Source organism: Ahaetulla prasina, chromosome 8 (genome assembly GCF_028640845.1).
Source record: "Ahaetulla prasina isolate Xishuangbanna chromosome 8, ASM2864084v1, whole genome shotgun sequence".
Classification (NCBI taxonomy): domain Eukaryota; kingdom Metazoa; phylum Chordata; class Lepidosauria; order Squamata; family Colubridae; genus Ahaetulla; species Ahaetulla prasina.
Window position 1 is genome coordinate 66982679 of NC_080546.1, and position 16045 is coordinate 66998723.

Consider the following 16045-nt stretch of genomic DNA (forward strand, 5'->3'; position numbering starts at 1 on the left):
TGATCAAGAGTAATGATTGCTATGTGTACAAATTATATATTTCATAACACTCATCTTTTCTAACAAAATATCAAAGATGTCTAATCAGATTTGATCTTATTTATAAGAGGATGAAAGGCTTCATGGCAGCACACTCCTGAGTATACTTTAGCAATATAGGTTCTTGACCTGAATAGACCTCACGCCTCTGTTTTTTCTTAATTAGGAATAGGTTTATGAAACACCTAATTTTTGTCTCTTTCTTGCAGGTGGAATTCCATTTATTCTCACCGCAGAGTTCTTTCCGCAGACTCAAAGGCCAGCAGCATTTATGATTGCTGGAATAACCAACTGGCTCTGCAATTTCATAGTTGGACTCCTTTTCCCTTTCATTCAGGTATGGGCTCCGAATTACAGAAGGTACGAGAACATTTTAAAAAGGGCAAAATATGATTTGCAGTGAAATCAATATGTAACCCTCTTGATCTATTTATAGTGTCTTTTTTCAGTGTTTTAAAACTTCTTATTTATTTTTTTATTTAAAAAAGAATAGCTTTAAGTCATTACATACAAACCATCATGGGTCGGGGACATAAAAATAAAAACATAGGACAATTTAAATAAAAATTAACAAAAGAATTAATTGAAAAATACACAAGAAAAGGCGAGGCTCTGAAAAGATATAGAGCTTATTGATCTGTTCCTTTTTATGAGGCAACTTAATGTAAAGAAGTGCCAGTTTGCATAAAACACACAACGGCTAAACTTCTTTAAAAAATCAAAAAATGAGAAACCACAAGCTCCCTTGGTAACATATACAAATCTTACTTTAGGAAGTTTTTCTTTACATTTAAATAAAGCTTAGGTAACTACAACATACCCCTTTTCCACCCTAATTTTTGTGACCATGGAAAATAGTTTCCTACATAATTTTGTATGCACTTAAATAGCAGTTTTAATATGACCAGAGCTAATGGTTAAGAATGTGTGGGGATAGTCCAAAATAGCTCAGGCTGGATGATTTTCTACAGGTTTTATTTTTTTTAAGCTAGAGAGATCAAAATGGGGTGCTCAGTTTCAAAGCATATTATGAAATGCTGGTAATAGAAGGCATATGTTTAGTCAAAGGAAGATGCTCTTAGACATTTATAGACCAAGATTGGTTAGATATTTGTGGTAGGGATCCTGATAATCCAGGTTTCATTTTGCTTTGTGTTTTCAGGAAGGATTGGAAACATACTGTTTCCTGGTTTTTGCTGCCATCTGTCTTGTTGGAGCCACTTTCCTTTTTTGTGTTTTACCCGAAACAAAAAAGAAAACACTTGCTGAAATCAACCAAGCATTTGCCAAGAAGAAAATGCCTCTGGAAATCCAGGAAATGGGTCATTTTGATCCTAAGGGAAAATCAAGTGAAGTACAAGAATCCAATTTTTGTCATTCATTGGGAAATGAAAAAAACAAAAGTGAAATGGCCTAAATTCAATTTTACATTTTTTTTTCATTTTAAAAAGCTATTTATCTTGTGGTTGGAGAGAAGTTGTGACTAGAGTTGATAAAGAGTCAAAAAATTAGGAACTGGATTATTTGAACAAGATCATTGATTCATTTAACTATGCAAATTCACATCTGAGCATTGAGGCATATTAAGCAGCTATCATTTCCAATGAACCTTCCTGGATTAATTGTAGGAGTGCAGTGACTTTTACCACTAGTTTGGGTTCATGGTTCAAGTATGATTCAGTTTCTCAAGCATATGTTTTGCAAATTCAAAAATCTATTTTTTATTTACAACTTTAATTAAAATTCAGATTTTGTTATAGTGAAGTTTGGATTTATGGAGGGTTTTAACCTTTTGAGGTTAATGCTAAAATAATTAGTCCCATATAGATAACTTCTTAGACTCATGGCAATTCTATCTATGAGGACATACTTAAATCTCAGATCTTCAGTATCTTTTTCTCTTGAAATATAATCAGGGCTTTAGGTTTTTGCAGACTATTTTTATTTTACATCTTTGAGTGGCAGTTACTTTGTAAATCTAGTGCTTACAGTATCCTTACCCCAAGTCAGCCCAATGATGAAAACATATCTTGCTTCATGGTTCATCTTTATCATTATAGATATAATTTTATTGTATCTATAATATTGTAAGGAAATAGATACATTGTAATACTAGAATTAGTAGAAACTTGCTAATTGTTTCTTGCAACATATATATGTATGAAATATGACGTCTTTGTATACCTGCATGCTGTAATACAATTTGTTTCCTGTGACACTGACATATTGTGCCCTTTGTAGTTAAAAAACAAACATGCCACATTGACTAACTTCCTGGACTGTTATTGAGGCCTCTTGTGAAAGTAACTGGCATTTGTCAAACTATATGTCCCACCATTTGATCAGAGCCTTATCTCTTCCCATCCTGCCTAAGAACGTATCTCATCTTTGATCTTTCAAGTTCCCTCCACTTCAGGGGGCCAAACAGCGAAGTGTGAACACAAAGAAGAAGGAAAGAGATAACGCTAAATGGTGCTTTTCAGGGGATATACAAACCAAATTCCAGGGATACACAAATCAAAGATGCCAGAATTGAAGGTTTATGACGTTCCTAAAGAATATAAAAGGGATTCGGATTCCCTCTCTTGTTTGTAGTTCTTCCCTGCATGTATCTTGTATGTGTTTGGAACAGCTAACCATTTAAGCTTGATCGAGATTAAATGCTATTTTACTCAAGCCTCTGTTTAAGTTTCTTGTTTGGCAGTTATGAGCTTAAACATATTGGACCTTACATTTTTGGCGCCCAAAACGTGGGGCTTGAAGGCAATGCTTTTCTTCGAGGTAGCTACATTTCGCCTCCCACAATACTGAACCCCATTGAAGTTCAGCAGGCCTTCAATATGGTGGGTAGGAAAAACTGGCATGGGCCACAGACAATGTCAAAGAGTGCTCCCAGTAAGTTTGAACTGGTGATGGTGGCCTGGACAAATGCCAGCAGATCCTGATTCCAGCCGGACCTGAACGCCACATTGAGGCTTGAACTGGGTATTGGGGAAGATTGTACTCTGCTAAGGTAAGTAGAGAATTTGGGGGGGGGAGGAAGAGGGGAGTGTTGCTTTGTGTGTGCGTGAATGAGAGGAGGGAAATTCCTACTAGGTTTGCCCTCCAAGTGAGTGCGGAGATCCAATCTGTGGTTCTGATTATTCGCGAGAAGATCAGCCAGAGCGGATCGCATTGACAGGCGGGTGACTGGTGGAATAAAAGTCTGCAGTACAGGACTTCCGTTTGGCAACGCAGGCTTCATGGACGTTCCTCTGGGATCGTCTGCCCTGGGTTTCGTCAAACCGTCCCTGACAGCGTAAATGGGCTGTCAAACGGTTGGAATTTTCTCCCCCGGGAGAAGGGGGAGGGAAGAGTGGTCAGGATTTGGGTAGAGCTCCCCGGGATCCCCTGGAATTTAACCAGGGGATTGAAGGGTGAGAGCTCCCCTTTAGCCTGACGAAGCTCCGTGCCCAGGGTGCTTCTGTTTACAGAGCAAAGACAGAGCAAAGCAGGAGGACTAGCAAGAATTTGCAAGTAATAAATCTTAACTTCAGCTCTTAAATAGCTTTCCTTTGAACTAACTTTCAACTTGAGTGGATCTAAAATGGCGTTTGCAATATACAAAGGAAAGCGAAACTATAAAGAAGAATAGCATAACAAGCTATTTTTTAAAATGGAATGAACAAGAACTGTTAATGATTTCTTTCTCCTTTTACCTTTTTCTTTATCACAATGTTTAAGAAGAAAAGCTTATTGAAATTTTTCTTTTTCTCTTTTTGGTAGATTTTACAGTTTATGAATGGCTCTTAAGCAAACAGAACTAACTATTAAAATCTTGCAAATTTCTTCATTTCAAATACGGAATTTTTTTTTTATTTTTTTTTAATAGAGAATTTGCAAGTAATAAATCTTAACTTCAACTCTTAAATAGCTTTCTTTTGAACTAACTTTCAACTTGAGTGGAGTTAAAATGGCGTTTGCTATACAAAGGAAAGCGAAGCTATAAAGAAGAAGAGCATAACAAGCTACTTTTTAAAATGGAATGAACAAGAATTGTTAATGATTTTTTTTCTCCTTTTACCTTTTTCTTTATCACAATGTTTAAGAAGAAAAGCTTATTGAAATTTTTCTTTTTCTCTTTTTGGTAGATTTTACAGTTTATGAATGGCTCTTAAGCAAACAGAACTAACTATTAAAATCTTGCAAATTTCTTCATTTCAAATACGGAATTTTTTTTTTTTTTTAATAGAGAATTTGCAAGTAATAAATCTTAACTTCAACTCTTAAATAGCTTTCTTTTGAACTAACTTTCAACTTGAGTGGAGTTAAAATGGCGTTTGCTATACAAAGGAAAGCGAAGCTATAAAGAAGAAGAGCATAACAAGCTACTTTTTAAAATGGAATGAACAAGAATTGTTAATGATTTTTTTTCTCCTTTTACCTTTTTCTTTATCACAATGTTTAAGAAGAAAAGTTTATTGAAACTTGTTTTTTTCCCCTTTTTGGCAGATTTTACAGTTTAGGAATGGTTTTTAAGCAAACAGAGCTAACTATTAAAATCTTGCAAACTTCTTCATTTTTAATATGGAATTTTTTTTTTATTCTTTACTTTTTTTTTTTAATAGGAACTTTTGGAGGCTTATCTTTTCTTAATAATTTTAAACAAGAGATTTTTACACTAATATATTAAGGATTGGAAAGTCTTTATTGTTAGATGTTAAGCTGATTGGTGAGCAGATGGTGGAAAATGTGTAAGGAAATGTGTAAGGAAATGTGTAAGATAGAAGACAAGGGGAAGGAGAATGCTTAAGATGTGATTTTGATGGTATTTTCTTTTTTTAATATAGATATCACTATTTGATATATGTGAGGTATAAAGGAATGGGAAGATGGAATATTGTTTAATTTTTGGACGACAGATAGAAAAATTTATGGATGTAATGTTGGTATTTGGTTAAATAGAATTTAATTGTTATAATTGATATATTTTGGATATAAGTTATAATTTTAATAATGTTATTTGATGTAAGGTAAATTGAAGAAATATTAATATTTGCAATGTTATTTGATTTATGTAAGTGATATTTTTGGAGATAGAAAATGTGTAAGGAAATGTGTAAGATAGAAGACAAGGGGAAGGAGAATGCTTAAGATGTGATTTTGATGGTATCTTTTTTTTTTTTATATATATATATAGGGTTTAATTTTTATAACTGACATATTTTGGGTATATCACTATTTGATATATGTGAGGTATAAAGGAATGGGAAGATGGAATATTGTTTAACCTTTGGAGGATAGAAAAATTTATGGAGGTAATGTTGGTATCTGGTTGAATAGAATTTAATTGTTATAATTGATATATTTTGGATATAAGTTATAATTTTAATAATTTTATCTGACAGATGTAAGGTAAATTGAAGAAATATTAATATTAGCAATGTTATTTGATTTATGTAAGTGATATTAAAGATATGAGAAGATAGAATATTGTTTACTTTTGGAGATTGGATAAAAATTTAAAAATTTAAGCTGGAAATATGAATTATATTTGGGACACTGTTTAAGGAAGAAAGGTATATTATAGAAGAATTTCTGATGAATACTGGAAGATGGAATATCGTTTTGGTCTTGATCGATGAAGATTGGATATATATTTGGTCTTAATTGATGAAGATATTTTATTGATGAACTGGAAATACTAACTTAATTGGAAGATTCTGAAGATTTTAGGAGTGGAATGGATTGATATATAATGGACTGGAAGAAGAATGTATTTTTTTGTTTTTTGGAAGGGGAGTTAAGGTCTTAGAGAGAGGAATGACTATGGATTTGACTTATGTTGTATTTTAATTTATGATTGTTAATTTTATACCCTGTACTTTGTTCTGGGAAGTCTCGGGGGGTGGGAGGGGAAAAAAAAAAGTCTGCAGTACAGGGGTGGGTTCTGACCGAAACTCTGAGCTTAAAAGGGGAGCCCAAGCAATCCTTTTGGAAAGGAGAGTTTTGTCAGTTCCATGCCTAGGGCCCAAGAAACTCCCCTCACTGGACAAAACGCCCTTACAAAGAAGGGGAGGGTTTTAACCAAGTCAAAAAACCCTGACAGATGAAGCCTGAGAAATTCTTGAGGGAAAAGAAGGGTCTTTGACCAGAACTCCGAGCTGTCCCAAGCCCGAGAAATTCTTTTTTGGTGGCCATACCCCGAGCTTGAGTCAGGTCAATTCCCTTTTAAAAGATAAACAAAAACAATGGGCAACCATACTGGTAGCCTGTTTGGAACGAGTAACCTCTTTGGAAGAGTAGAACTGTGTTCCCCTCTGGACTACGTGTTGTGTCATTGGGACACGTTAAGCCTTGTTGGAAGAATAGAACTGTATTCCCCGCTGGACTGTTTATTGAGTCATTGGGACACGTTAAGACTTATCGTAGCAATCAAAGTTGCTTTTAAAAAGGAAAAGCTGAAAACCCTCTGTAAATCCATCTGGCCAACCTACTACATTGGTCCTAATGTAGGAACCTGGCCTCCAGAAGGCAGTTGATTTAGATTTTATCAACAAATTTATTGATTTTTTGGCTACCATCAGGTGAACTGAAGAGGAACTCTATGTTGGTTTCTTTTTCAATCTCCTTTGTCAGCCAGAGATTCAAAGAGCGTGTGGGCTCACTCCAACATCCTCTTCTAAAATTTGCCCCTTGTCACTTTTGGAAAAGAAACAAACTAGCCAAAGTGACTGAAGAGGAAGAAGAGTTTCTCCCACCATATTACGCTGTTCCCCCTTCCCCTAATGCAAATGCTGTGCCTTTACTGGCTCAGGTGCCTCCTGCAGCATCCCAGCCTACTTCGCAGGAACAGGCGCTTCCAACAGCACCTCAACCCAGTTTGCAGGATCCGGTGCTCCCATAAACACAACAGCTGTCCCAGCCTGATTCACAGGATTCAGCACCCCAAGCAGCTCAATCTGTGTATCAGGATCCTTTCAACTGGAAAGTGGGATTTCCACCTTGCAGGGAATTCCCCCAAAGCTATGTAGAACTTGTTCAATGTGTGATGGCCACTCATGGACCTAATGTGCCTGACATTTTTACTCTCCTGTCAGCACTCCTGTCTACTGAGGAAAAACAAGTTCTTAAGGCCACCATGGCACACTATAAGGCTGCTAGAGAACGTGGCATTCAAACTAATCACGATACCCCAGCCTTATGGCCAGAACCCCTGGTTCCTTTTAGCCCCAGCTACGAGGTCGACCCCAATACAGATCAGGGTGCCCTCATCCTTCAGAGAGCCAGGGATTTTATCCTTCAAGGACTAAACCTGGGTGTCCTAAAAAAAAGTAAACCTCTACTGCGTTCATCGGATCCTTCAAAATCCCAAGGAATCCCCCACTGATTTTCTGAATCCCTTGAAGGATGGGTTCCGGAGGTTTACTGACCTAGATCCTGATAGTCCATCCTATGATGTTTTGCTGAAAATAACTTTCATAGGCCAAAGCACCCCCCACATAAGAAAGAAATTGCAAAACTGGAAACCCCGACTGCTAGGGCTTAGAAACCCTTGTTCAGACAGCCTTCACTGTTTATGCCCAGAGGAAGGAAGAGGAAGAAAAGAAAGGAGAATGCAAAAGCAAGCTGCTCTTTTAGCAGCTGCTTTCTTGAGTCCCCAAAGAAGAGGGAGGGGAACTTCAGTTAATCCCAGGAGTACCTCCATCCATAGAGACCAGTGTGCCCAGTGTCATCAATTTGGCCATTGGAGGAGAGAATGCCCCCTTGAACAACAACGTCCCAGCCCAGTTAAGGATGAGGACAACACAGGAGGTGGGGAGGCTTCAGGCCAGACTCCAGCTCCTTCACCCCTCATGTCAGCCCAGACCCCTGAATTTTATCCTGAAAATTATTTATGGGGTTCTGGAGGGCCAATTGCTTCCCCATACCCTCTGGTGGAGCTAAAAATGGGGGACAGATCTTACTCTTTTTTGAGTGACACAGGCTACTTTCAGTGACCACCACTCAAGCATTCCTTTTTAATATTGCCACAATGTGCCATCAACCTTTTTGGAAGGGATCTCCTAGGAAAGCTGGGAGGAGTTATACACTGCACTCAGCAGGGAGTCTCCCTTAAAATTTCCCCAGAAAGGGCTTATCTTTGTTTCCTGGAAAAGGGAACAATCCTTAACGGCCCTGACTCTAACAAGATAAACACCCAGAACACCTCAGGGCAGAGACACGTAGTAACAATCTAATGCTTAAAGAGATAGATCAATGGGTAAAAGTGAGAAGTTCATAGAAGAGATGGTTACTGTATGCTGTTATGTGTGGACCCAGGAGTAGAAATACTAGTGTTATAAAGATCTTGATAATTTACCATTTTCAAAATGGGAAGATTTAGATAATTTGACTTGACCCCTTGATCAATTTGGTGTGATTTCTGTAAAAATTCTTGGATATGTATCTATCATAATAGCATGTAGAATTGAATGGGATTGAATTGATTGTGATATGTATGGCCACCCTGCAAATTATTTCTGAGCTTGGAACTGTGGGAAACTAAGAGTAGATAGGGCCCACAATCACATTTATGATTTAAACTGCTCTCTGAGTTTTCCCACTTAAAAAGGGAGGATTTAAAGAGTCAATCTCCCCAGGTCTGCAAATGTTGTTTGATGGTATGTGTGTGTGTGTATACGTCTGTGTGTAATCATTTCCAGACCTGGATGAAGGATGAGACCCTCAAAAAATTAGAAAATAGAGCTCATTGGCTTGTGAAAAAACTCCAATATAATTGTAATGGTTGGTTTGCATGAAATGTGCATGTGTGTGCATGAGAAATTGTTTCTGCAAGCGGCCTGGCTGCAGTGTGTTGCAAGGAAAAGAAATAGAGAAACTCATTTTCTCTATTTCTCAAAGTGTGCTGATGGAAGAAGAGGTGTGAGATTTCTGTGTTGTCTTTTGGATTTTTTTTCTCTATCTTTGTCCTCACTGGCTTATCTTAAGTAACCTTCCACCCATCCTCTTGCTCTCTATTGAGCCAGGTTAGGGGGCGGGCAAAGGGGGAGGAAGTGCAGTTTTCCTGCTTATCTTAACCATTCTCCCTCCACATTTTCTCTCTGCTAAGCCTGTCTCAGAAGGGCGGGGCAAATGGATGAAATAGGCTCCTGCAGCCTTACCTTTCACTGTTTTAGTCTTTTTTCATCTGCATAAAAGCAATGCAGATATATTTTCTTTTCCACCCTGAATTCGATTTTGATTTTAATTTTTTATTATTTTTTTCTCCTTTTTCTGGAAAATTTTGAAGTTTAAACTGCCTAATTAAACCTATATAAAAGAAATGATTTTGAAAGATTTTGCTTAAAAGCAGATAGTTGACACTAAACTTTGACCCTGTGTGTGTGTGTGTGTGTGTGTGTGTGTAGGTCTTTGGTTATTCGGGTTTTCTCCCGCGTAAAATTAGAAGTGTCTTGGCGACGTTTCGACGAAGTCTCATTCATCATCTTCAGGCTTCAGCTTCGTGCTTCTAGGAGCAATGTGTGATCGCACAATATATATATATTTCAGAATATTAACTCAAAATACCTCATTTAGCTTGTTTTATTTTTGAAGCTGTTCTTACATCCTTCTTTTATGTCTTTATATATGGGTGCATTTTTTTTTAATCGATGTCAAGGCGTCCCACCCTATGGTATTTTATTTATTTTTTTGTATTGTTTTTTAGCAGCACAAGATGTGCCCTTTTTAAGGAACTATGTCAGAGATAAGTCAGAAAGTTGCAAGATGTAGAGAGAGATTTAGAAGGGTGATGGGATACTGCTGCTGTGAAGGGATTAATTTGTTTATAGATGGGAGTGGTAGAAGGTAAGAGAAGTTTTGGAAGAAAGGAGAAAGTTAAGTTGGTCTATAAATCAAGCTTTGAATTTGAAGCTTGAGGCACTAATTTAGCTGAACTGAATGTTTAATGTTAGGAGTTAGAAAAGTATGAGCAAGTAAGGCAAATGTTGATTTTGCTAAGATATGATGTGATTTGAAGTTTCTGATACTGTGGATTTGTAAAACTTGTTAGTAAATAAGTTCTATACATGAATAAAAGGGAGGGTGTTGGGTTTTTGTTGTTCGTTTGTCTCTTTCTCGTCTTCTATGCAACCATGTGGTATATTTGTTAAGATTTGTGCCTTCCCTAATTAATCGAGATTTGTGTGTAAACCTTCTCCCCAAGTTCTGTTATCCCCTCTTTGTCCTTGTTTTTGTGTGTGTATGACTTGCAATGTCTGATCAGGCATTGTTCAATGTCTGATCCTTAGGGATATGAATTTTAAATTGTTAGAAAAGGGTTAAAAGTGCTGAAAAGAAGGAAAATGACTTTGCCCAGTTTGGTCTGGCTACCTAGACAGGGTGAAGAACAGAGTTCAACTTTCTTTTTTCTCTATACTTTTGTTTAAATGATTTTACCTGTTCATCTCCTTCCTGAAACATGTGAATCCAGCTACCTTTTCTCATACGGGATATCCCCATATTGTACCAGTTTAACTGTTTAGTACCTGTTGCATTACTGATGTGTTGTTGTTTCTTTTCAAGTTCTGCCTGCAAGCTATCTATTCTCCCCCACTTGACCTCCCTCCCTAATCCTCCAACAATACCTTTCCTCACCCAGAAAGGGAGGAGGGGACCCCGTTCTCATGTCTTTTAGCCCTGCACAGATGACTCAAACCTGTGGAAGCAGAACACAAGGGTCCAGATGCTTCCTCCAGAGGAGACATTCCATCCATTTGAGCCAGTAATTGGGTTTGGATCCAACCTCCATTGAAAGTCATCACAGCAGCCAGAGTGGAGCAGAACCTCACAATCGTGACATGAAAGAAAAGACCCTGAAATGGACAAGTAATGACCAAAAGACTCTTTTCAATCCTCAGGAGACACCTGGAAAGACTGTGGGGGATGGTGAAAATTCATTGTAAAGTTTTCTTTCTTGTCTCATTTATATTGTTTCATGTATTCATGTAAGGATTGTATTTGAGAGTGACTGTCACAGCAAGTACTGAACACCTTAGATTTCTATCAGGTGGGGGACCAACTTGCCCCATGAAAGAAAGAACTGAATAAGTGCCAAGTGATTCCTGGAGACCAACTGAGAATGAACGTTTTCAAAAATGTGGTCATGATGATATGCATGAGTTTTGTTTGGGATTTTTCTCCTTGCAGGAGAAACAATTTTTGTCTTTCTGGCCTGATTGATGGCCTCTTTTATTCCAACTGAAGATCCTAAAAGCAGCTGTGCAACTTCGCACTCTACAGATTGTGTTGGTGTTGTGATTGTAACTGTATCACTGAATGCTGTTGTTATTATTGTTGTACTTGTGAACTGATACTGGAATAATACAACACTGTGATTGTTGAAATGTGCAAGGGATTGTTCCTATAGAAACCTGACGTGAACACAATAGTCCTAGGAGATAGTGAAAATCATAATCACCGAAGATATAAGATGTATTGATTTAATGAAATGGTTCAACATTTGAAATTTTCTTATGCATAGGACAAATGGGAGGAGCAGATAATGCAATGATAAGTGTGAAAAATCATACATTACCAGCAAGAGTATTAACCTGACGCAACCTAGTAATCCATTTTAAAATATAACTAGACTGAGTGGGTTATGGATGGATGTGGTAACTCTTAATTGGCATGCTCCAGATGGCTTATATTGGAAATTTTGCCTATGTGCAATTGCTTAGCTGCTGGTACGAAGCATGTGTTAGGAACTGTGCAACCAATTTTTCCTTTTTATATACTCCCCATACAACAAGGTGATTGACTGGGTGTACCTGTTTATGAGGAAGTAGGCCAGAGAAAGATTACTGGCCTGCAGATTTCAGGCATAAGGCTGACCATCGGGGAAGAAGCTGGAATGTATGCTTATAGGAATGCTCCCATTTATATGCTGAATAGAATTATAAGGTTATTCACCATGATAGAAAGCATTCCATCATTTTTAATAAAAAGGGTGGAATGTAAGGAAATAGATATACTGAAATACTAGAATTAGTAGAAACTTGCTAATTGTTTCTTGTCAAACTATATATCCCACCATTTGATCAGAGCCTTATCTCCCCATCCTGCTTAAGAACATATCTCATCTTTGATCTTTTGAGTTCCCTCCACTCCAGGGGCCAAATAGCCAAGTGTGAACACAAAGAAGATGATCAGGAAAGAGATAATGCTAAATGATGCTCATTAAGGGGCTCTACCCTGTTTCAGGGAATATACAAACCAAATCAAAAATGCCAGAATTGAAGGTTTATGATGTTCGTAAAGAATATAAAAGGGATTCGGATTCATTCTCTTGTTTGTAGTTCTTCCCTGCATGTATCTTGTATGTGTTTGGAACAGCTAACCATTTAAGCTTGATCGAGATTAAATGCTATTTTACTCAAGCCTCTGTTTAAGTTTCTTGTTTGGCAGTTATGAGCTTAAACATATTAATATTGGATCTTACAATACAATGTTGAACACAGGAATGATGTGTTACAAACTATGAAAGATGCAGGAATAGGTAAGCTGTATTGTGGTGAGGCAATTTTAACTGCCAGTTATGTCAGAGTTTGTTGCAAAAATCAAATCCAGAAAGCACACACAGGCAGACTGATACATCAGGAACTTCTTTATATACACAATAATACATGAAGTAAATTTACAATGCCAATATAGATTCTTCTTCAACATAGTAGCAGTTACAAGCAAAACACAAGCAGCATTACAACAGAGATGCAAGTTCAGACTTGTTTCATTTCAGAGGTGAGCACAGAGCTTAATACAAAGAGAGCTTCCTCTATACAGGGCTGTTAAGCTTCTGCATAGACTCAGTTGCCTAAGCCACACCCAGACATTTAGTTTAAGTTTCTGTTTCTAAACAACCTTCTTTGGCTGAGCCTGTTACCATGCCTATTCATTGGCTGACCTTATTACCATGTCTCCATTCGGTCCAGGCTAATCTATTCCAGTCTATGAATATTCATACTCTGACAAGTTATAAACTCCATATTACATGTTATAAAAAGACAACAATCTTTGGCACATTTAAGAATCTTTGGCAACGGTGCATAGGTGCACATTCCCAAAATGATTACGAGGAAAGGACAACCAAAGGCAAGGAAATTAAATCTATAGGTTATCAATCAAGATCAAAGGCATATAGATTTACGCAAAAATGTTATTATTTCACATTCTACAAATTTTTCTGAACATGAGAATTGGGAAAAGGTACATGAAATTTTTATGCCTGTTAGTCAGAGATCTCCAATAAAGTTAAATAGAAATCTGAGAGTAGCTCAGAGTCTGAGTATAGCTCAGAGGAATGTTTGGAGAGTGAGATTTCAGTGAAATAGGAACAATTTATTCCAAGGAGGTCCAAAAGAGCAAACAAATGAGTTTTTCCTGAAAGATTTACAGTTGATGAGGTAAAAGTGTGTAACACTCTTAAAGCCTCAAAATTACCAGGAAATTTACCTCTGGCAAAACAAAAGAAATGGAAAGAGGCAATGGATGAAGAGACATAAAGTTTTAACTCCAATGAGGTTACCAGAAGGAGAAAAAACTGTTAGATGCAGATAGATGTACAAAAAGAAACTTGATGAATGATAAAGTACAATATAAAGCAAGGTTAGTTGCCCAAGGCTTCACACAAAAGAAAAATGTTCTTTATGATGAAGTATTTGTGCCTACAGTGAAGACTGAAACCATAAGACTAACTTTAATCTTGGCAACATTGCAAAATTATAAGGTATACCATTTTGATATAAATTCTGCTTACCTAAATGCAGAATTAAAAGACAATATATATATATAGCACAAGCACCTGGTTATGAAAGTGATTAACCAGGAACAGTATATAAATTAAACAAAACACATAAAGCCTAAAACGATCAGCGAGAAATTGGAACAAATGTTTAGATACTATTTTGAAAACAATGGATTTCAGAAGCAGTAAATCCAGCCTCGCAGGAATGGCCCTCCAAGTTATCGAGGGCCTACCTCAACGAAGGGTTTTGGGACCCAGAGAGGTGGCATGCTGCTAAGAAGAATGTATGGGGTTTTTTAAATAGATTTTTAAATAAGGGTTTTTTAAAGGGGGGGAGGGATAAGACGGGTGTGGGGGAGAACCCGTCGGGGAGGGATCCAGCCCCGGTACCAGTTCGCGGCACTATTACATCTGGTCTGAAGGCAGGGGGGGAGGGGTTCGTTCCAGGACTAGAGGGTGGTTCAATCTGTACGGTAAGTGGGAGAGGCAGATATGGCGGAGGGGGGGGGCCATATCGAGTGTGGGGAGCACGTGCTCGATGTCTGAAAACGGTCACGTGCTCCGGCCCCTTAGTCCCTACCCGTTCCTCAGGCGGCCATGATCCTCAGAGCCTGGATTTTCGGTTGATGTTATGTAATGCCCGGTCCGTGGCAAATAAAGCCCCCTTGATTTGTGATCTTATTCAGGGGGAGTCCGCGGACCTTATGGGCATTACGGAGACCTGGTTGGGGCCAGAGGGGGGGGTTCCCCTCGTCGAACTGTGCCCCCCAGGTTCCCGAGCATCCCATCAGCCGAGGGCCCAGGGTAGGGGTGGAGGGGTGGCGGTTGTCATTAAGGAAGATCTAGAGCCGAGGGAGGCCACTGTTCCTCAGATTGCCGGCTGTGAATCCCTCTATGTGCGGTGGGGCCATAGGAATCAGTTGGGCTTGTTGATCACGTACCTGGCTCCTTGCTACGTGACCACAGCCCTGCCCGAGCTGCTGGAGTTATTTGCCACTGTGGCAGTTGAGACCCCCAGACTGATAGTCATGGGGGATTTCAACTTGCCATCAGCTGGCTTATCATCGACTGCAGCTCGGGAGTTCCAGGCTTCCATGACGGCCTTGGACCTGATTCGAGTAAATGATGGCCCTACGCACATGGGGGGAGGCACGCTGGATCTGATTTATATCTCTGGTCAGTGGCTAAATGATCTGATATTAGACGATTTAGTAACAGAACCAATGTCATGGACAGATCATTTTCTCCTTCGTCTGGACTCCCGAACCGCCACCCACCATCGCAGGGAGACGGAACCTACACGTTGGTTCCGCCCCAGGCGCCTGATGGACCCTGAGAGGTTCCTGACGGAGCTTGGGCCATTCCCTGAGGATCTGGCCCACGGCACGACTGAGGAACTAGTTGCGGCCTGGGAACAGGCCGCGGCTGGGGCCTGGACCGTGTCGTGCCTTTGCAGCCTCTGACCCGGCGCAGATCTCGCCTGGCCCCTTGGTTCTCCGAGGGGCTGAGAGAGATGAAACGCCGGAGAAGACGCCTAGAGAGCACTTGGAGGTCCAGTCATTCCGGTTGATCGACACTAGTTAGGTCCTATTCTAGGACCTACCTAGTGGCAATGAGGGAGGCGAGGCATTCCTACGCCCACCCTCATTGCGCCGGCAGATAACCGCCCGGCCGCCCTGTTTGGTGACCTGCCCTCCTTCATCAGGAGGTGCGGGATGACCCGTTACAGGACGTGCCGAGGAGTTTAGTGGTTATCTATATGACAAAATCGCTCAGCTCCGGGATGGTCTGGACCGAAATTGGGATGATCCAAGCGAGGGAGAGGAGGCACGTCTTGTTGAGTCTGTTTGGGATGAATTTGACCCTGTGGCTCCCGAGGACGTGGACAGGTTGTTGGGGAGGCTCCGCGCCACTACATGTTTATTGGATCCGTGTCCTTCCTGGCTGGTGCTGGCCACTCAGGAGGTGACACGAGGCTGGCTCCAGAGGATTATAAATGCTTCTTTGTTGGAAGGGGTTTTCCCTGCCGCCTTGAAAGAGGCGGTGGTGAGACCCTCCTCAAGAAGCCCTCTTGGACCCGGCTATTTTGGGAAATTATCGTTAGTCTCCAACCTTCGCTGTTGCGAAGGTTGTAGAGAGTGCTGTGGCGTCAGCTACCCCAATACCTGGAAGAATCCGTCTATCTAGACCCGTTCCAGTCCGCTTCCGACCCGGTTACAGCACGGAGACAGCTTTGGTCGC

At 39.5% G+C, this 16045-nt stretch overlaps 2 protein-coding genes across 4 annotated transcripts in view; one reads left to right on the forward strand and one right to left on the reverse strand.

Moving 5' to 3' along the window:
- Positions 1-3026, forward strand: part of SLC2A9 (solute carrier family 2 member 9) — a 129956-nt gene extending 126930 nt beyond the window's left edge. The window contains exons 13-14 of one of the 3 annotated variants that reach the window (XM_058191988.1): positions 249-376; positions 1202-3026. In XM_058191988.1, the coding sequence (XP_058047971.1) occupies positions 249-376; positions 1202-1456 (383 nt within the window). In that variant the 3' untranslated portion in view covers positions 1457-3026. The remainder of the gene's footprint in view (positions 1-248; positions 377-1201) is intronic. The other 2 variants (XM_058191989.1, XM_058191990.1) reach the window with 2 other exon arrangements.
- The window catches only part of OTOP1 (otopetrin 1), a 251640-nt gene that overhangs the window by 12010 nt on the left and 223585 nt on the right, over positions 1-16045 (reverse strand). The window lies entirely within an intron of this gene.